The sequence below is a fragment of the Haliaeetus leucocephalus genome, unplaced genomic scaffold (assembly GCF_000737465.1).
Source record: "Haliaeetus leucocephalus isolate CR32 unplaced genomic scaffold, Haliaeetus_leucocephalus-4.0 Scaffold536, whole genome shotgun sequence".
NCBI classification, from domain to species: Eukaryota; Metazoa; Chordata; class Aves; order Accipitriformes; family Accipitridae; genus Haliaeetus; species Haliaeetus leucocephalus.
In genome coordinates, this window is record NW_010972972.1 from 7,757,453 (window position 1) to 7,762,524 (window position 5,072).

General features: G+C 68.3%; 1 protein-coding gene across 1 annotated transcript in view; it reads right to left on the bottom strand.

The window, feature by feature from the left end:
• Positions 1 to 249: 249 nt before the first annotated feature.
• TRIM3 (tripartite motif containing 3) overlaps positions 250 to 5,072 on the bottom strand; it is a 5,878-nt gene continuing 1,055 nt past the window's right edge. Inside the window, exons 2-11 of the mRNA XM_010576715.1 lie at positions 4,022 to 4,259; positions 3,725 to 3,876; positions 3,457 to 3,637; positions 2,478 to 3,201; positions 2,262 to 2,365; positions 2,020 to 2,187; positions 1,780 to 1,948; positions 1,032 to 1,102; positions 774 to 914; positions 250 to 410 (exon numbers count right to left, since the gene is read on the bottom strand). Coding sequence (XP_010575017.1) covers positions 258 to 410; positions 774 to 914; positions 1,032 to 1,102; positions 1,780 to 1,948; positions 2,020 to 2,187; positions 2,262 to 2,365; positions 2,478 to 3,201; positions 3,457 to 3,637; positions 3,725 to 3,876; positions 4,022 to 4,259 — 2,101 coding nt within the window. The 3' untranslated portion in view covers positions 250 to 257. The remainder of the gene's footprint in view (positions 411 to 773; positions 915 to 1,031; positions 1,103 to 1,779; positions 1,949 to 2,019; positions 2,188 to 2,261; positions 2,366 to 2,477; positions 3,202 to 3,456; positions 3,638 to 3,724; positions 3,877 to 4,021; positions 4,260 to 5,072) is intronic.

Here is a 5,072-nt window from a genome sequence, read left to right on the forward strand (position 1 = left end):
CCCAAGCAGCCCCTGCCCCAGCCAGACCCGTCCTCGCCCCCGCTCGGGGCCCAGCCACCCCCCCGGGATAAAGTGCACATGAAGGCCGGTGCGGCGCGCGGGGGGCAGCGATGGCTGTGGGGCTGCAATGGTTGGGGGGGGCAGCAATGGCTGTGGGGCAGCCGTCGCTCAGGGCACCCCGCTGCGGGCGCTCTCCCGAGGGGCCCGTGGGCGCCGTCGCGGCGCAGGCAGTGTCCCCGTCCCCGTCCCCGTGGCGGCTACTGCAGGTAGCGATAGGCCTTGAAGCAATGGTTGCCGGAGTCGGCCACCACCACGTGTCCGTCAGAGGTGAGGGCCAGGCCTTGCGGCCCGTACAGGGGGTCGGCGGCCGTGTTGATGTAGGAGAGGAAGGAGCCCGAGCTGTCGAAGACCTGTGGGGACAGGCAGAGACGCGCTGTCCCCGACATCCCCACTGCCACTGCTGCCCTGCCACCCCACCTCCCCAGGGAACCCCTGCCACCCCAATGGCCCCTGGCATACTGGGAGCTTGTCCCCGCTCTGCTGAGCACCCCACTGCCCTGCACAGGGTTCAGTGCTTGGGGCACAAGCCCCATCCCTGCCTGCAGCCCCTGCCTGCGCCCGGGCTGCCGGCGGGACCCTCTCCCTGCGGTGGGACAGGGACAGTGCTGGCTCAGCACCTCCCGGGACCAGTGCAGCATTGTGGGGCAGAGGGGCCCCGTGGGTTGTAGGGCCGGTCCCCCCCCCAGGGCAGCGTGGGGCTGCGGTGCCGGTACCTGGATGCGGCTGTTGCCCCAGTCGGCAACGATGATGTTGCCGTTGGCGTCGACGGCCACCCCCGTGGGGGCGTTGAACTGCCCGTTCCCCTCCCCATGCGATCCGAACTTGAAGAGGAACTCGCCGTCCGCGTTGTAGACCTGCGGAGAGGGGGTCACCGTGGGCTGTCCCGGCACACGGCACCGGCGCCAGTGGGGGACGGCACAGAGCCAGGGACGCCGGCAGACACCCCAACCGCCTGCCGCAGCAGCACTCACCTTCACCGAGTGGTTGTGGAAGTCGGTCACCACAATCTCGTTCTTGTTGTTGACTGCCACGAAGTGGGGCCCTGGGGAGGGGAGGGGGCTTAGCCCCAGGACAGGGATGGGGGGCTCAGCCCCAGAGGGGGATGGGGAGGCCCAGCCCCGCACAGCAGCAGTGCCGCGGGGACGCCCCTCGGTCCCACACCAGGGAGGGGGTGGCTCGGCTCCGGTGCCCGGTTAGTGTGGTTAGTGCTGCGTGAGCAGCCGGTGAGGCGAGCACAAGGGGGTTAGCACAGGTGGTGCCAGGCCCCCCACGGCTGGAGGGGGCACCCAGCCCCACAGCGGGATGAGTGCTGGGGACAGACCAAGACCCCAGAGCCCCAACCCACAGGGACAGAGCCCACTGCCAGAACCAGAGCCCAGAATCTAAAACCAGAACTAGAACCCAAGCCCAGAACCCAGAATCACAGCCCAGAACCAGAATCCAGAACCAGAATCCAGAACCAGAATCCAGAACCAGTGCCCCAGCCTAGAACCCAGAGCCCAGAACCAAAACCCAAGCCCAAAACTAGAACCAGAACCCAAACCCAGAGCCCCAGCCCAGACCCCAGACCCAGGTGTCCCAGTGCCAGCTGGGCACCAGCTGCCATCAGCGAGGCGTGCGGTACTCACCGTCCCAGCCCGGCCCCGGCGCAGCGGGAAGCCAAAGGCATGCAGTAAGGAAGAGGGGACTTGCCAGTCGGTGTATTACCATCAAGTGTACCTGCAAACTGCCGCTCGGCCGTGCCGCGGCTCCCAAACTTGGTGACGAGCTTGCCGTTGGACTGGAAGATGAAGACGCAGCAGGCCTTGTTGTCCACCACGATGATGTGGCCATTGCGGTCCACGGCGACACCCTTGGGGCCCATCAGCCGTCCAGCGCCGATCTTGGTCTGCGGTCGGGGAGGGGCGTCAGGGCTGGGTGCAGAGTCGCGGCCCCCCCACCCGGCCGCTGCCCCCTCACCTTGAATTTGCCCTCGGGGGAGAAGATGCTGACCCAGCGGTTGTCGTAGTCCGCGATGATGATGTCCCCGTTCATGTCCACGGTGACGCCAGTCGGGCGCTGGAGCTGGCCAGGGGAGCGGCCCCGCACCCCGAACCGCAGCCGGAACTGCCCCTCGTTGGAAAACACCTGGGGGGGCAGCGAGGGGGGCATCAGCCAGGCGGGGGGGCGGGCTGGGGCCGGGGCCAGGGCCTCAGTCCTACCTGCACACACTGGTTATTGCTGTCGGCCACCACGATGCGGCCACTGCTGGAGGTGGAGATGCCCTGGAGGTTGGTGAACTCCCCCTTCTCCCGGCCGCGGCTTCCTGCGGCAGAGGGAGGCAGGTCAGAGGGCGCCCCATCTGCCCTCAAGAGCCCCAAGGAGCCCCCAGTGGCCCGGGGAGACCTGGGAAGCCCTGAGGAGCCCCCGCCGCTCACCCACGCGGAAGATGAGCTCGTCCTCGATGGGGTTCTCCTTCTTCTTGCCGCTGCTGTACATGCTGGAAGGGCGCCGGACGGCCTTCTGCCGGATGTGCCCACTGCTGGGGGACTTGACGCGGCGCTTGACGTCGTCGGGAGAGGGGGGCACGTCGGAGGCCTTGACGGCGCGGACGCGGAAGGGGCTGCCGCGGATGGGCTGCCCGTAGAGCAGGATGGAGAGGAGGAAGTCACCCTCGGCACGGGGGGTGTAGAGCAGCTCGTAGGTGCCGTTCTTGTTGTCCTGCACCTCTGCCTCGGCCGCACCGCCGTCCGGCGCCGTCACCTGGAAGCGCAGGCTGGCGCTGCCACTGCGCACCAGCTCCCCGTCTTTGTCCTTAGTGGTGACGCTGAGCGAGGAGGGCTGCCCCACCACAGCGTGCCGCAGCCCCTCGCCCGTGGCCACCGTCTTGTGGGCCGTGGCGCTGGTGGTGATCAGCACACCCAGGTTGAGGATGGATTTGCGGACACCCTCGGTCTCCACCACGTAGTCGAGCTGGGCGTTCTCGTGGGGGTGCTCGGGGAACTCCTGGCTGGCCAGCTCGCTCAATCGCTCGCTCATCTGCTTCTTTACCAGCAACACCTCAGTGGCGGTGCCATGGTGCAGCGCCTGCTCGGTGAAGGCGCAGCTGCTGAGGATGCTCTCTTGGCCCTGGCGCAGGGCTTCCAGCTGCGCCTGCAGCACCTGCCAGGACAGGGCAGGTCACCCTCACCGCCAGGCTGGGACCCTCACCGGCACCCAGACCCCGGCCGTGGTTCTGGCCGGCCCTCGCGGCACTGCGCCTGGAGTCCAGCTGCCTGCACAGGCAGGGCCGGCTGGCACCATTGACACGGCCAGGGCACGTTCACCCTTTTCAGGAAAGCCGGGCAGGGGGCACAGGGCAGGGATGCTGGCACAAGGGCACAACAGTGCTGGGGCACAGCGGTGCGGCGGTGTTACCTTCTGCTTGGCCCCACAGGTGGCCTCCAGGTCCCGCACCAGCAGCCCCTTGCGCTGCCGCAGTGCCGTCTCCAGCTCCTCGAAGGTACTGCCGATCTCCGACACCGCCTCGTTCTTGCGCTCCACCAGCTGCTGGCTGATCTCCGACACCAGCCCAATGGCCGCTGCCAGCTGTGGGAGCCTGCAGAGGAGCCGGACGCTGGGTGGGCACTGGTGGAGGGGACCCCCAGAAGACTCCTGGCGCCCCCCGGCCCCCTTGGTCCCATACCTGCTCCTGACAGCATCCAGCTGCTGCTGCAGGGCCGCCTTGTGCTGCTCCACCACATCACGCAGCGGCACGGTGACATGCTCCCGGTGCTCCCCCTCGGTGCACTCGCGGCACATGGCTGTCTCGCACGGCTCACAGTAGAACTCCATCACCTGCGCAGGGACACTCAGGGCTGCCCGCAATGGCCTCCCCCCAGCCCCTGGACCCCCGCAGGCTCCCAGCCCCCTGAGCCCCTGCAGCCCCTCCCCAGCCCCTGCAGCCCCCCTGGAGCCCCAGAGCCCCACCGGGGTGACCCACCTTGCCCTCGTGGTTGGGGCAGGAGAGGGGCTGGCCAGTGACGGCGCTCACGGGGTCCAGGCCACGGCCGGGGTGGGGGCCGCAGCTCTCGGGGTCCCGCTGCAGCACCTCCATCAGGTTGGTGATGAAGAAGTTGTTCTGCAGGGCGGCAACGCCGCGCTCGGGCAGGATGGAGGTCTGGCGGCAGACGGGGCAGGAGAGGGTCAGGCTCTGGGGCGGGATATAGTTCTGGAGACACCTGGGGCGAACGGGGACAACCAGAGGGTCAGGACCCGCGCAGAGCAGGGCAGCAGGGAGGGGAGCTGGGGGGGGCAAAGGGATGGACAGACAGGAGGGATTGGGGTGCATGGGGCAGGAGCAGAGTGATGGGGCTGGAGGGGCAGGCAGACAGCAGGACAGAGACAGGAGGGATCAGGGTGCATGCAGCAGGAGCAGAGGGAGGGGCGGACAGACAGCAGGACGGACAGACAGACAGGAGGGGCTGGGGGGTGCAGGACAGCAGCAGAGGGAGGGAGCTGGAGGGGCAGACAGACAGCAGGACAGATGGACAGGAGGCATCAGGGTGCATGGGGCAGCAGCAGAGGAATGGGGCCAGAGGAGCAGATAAGACAGCAGGACAGACGGATGGACAGGAGGGCTACGCTGCAGCACGTCACAGTGTGTGGGCCAGGAGCAGAGGGAGGGGGCCAGAAGAGCAGACAAGACAGCGGGATGGATGGACAGACAGGAGGGCTACGCTGTGGCACACAGGGGTTGCAGGAGCGAGAGCGGGGGCCGGAGGGGCAGACAGACGGCAGGACAGATGGACAGGAGGGCTGCACCGCGGTGCCTGTCAGGACCCGCAGCCAGAGCCCGGAGGGGTGGATGGACAGACGGACAGGAGGGGAGAGGCCAGGCAGGGCTGGGCTGGGGAAAGGGCTGGGGCAGAGCCAGGGGCAAGTGAGGCTCCAGGGGAAGGGGGCGGTGGTGGGGGGCAGGGGGTCTCTGGTTGGGCACAGAGAAAGCAGACATCAGTACAGAACCCACCACCGCCGACCGCAGGCGGAGCCTC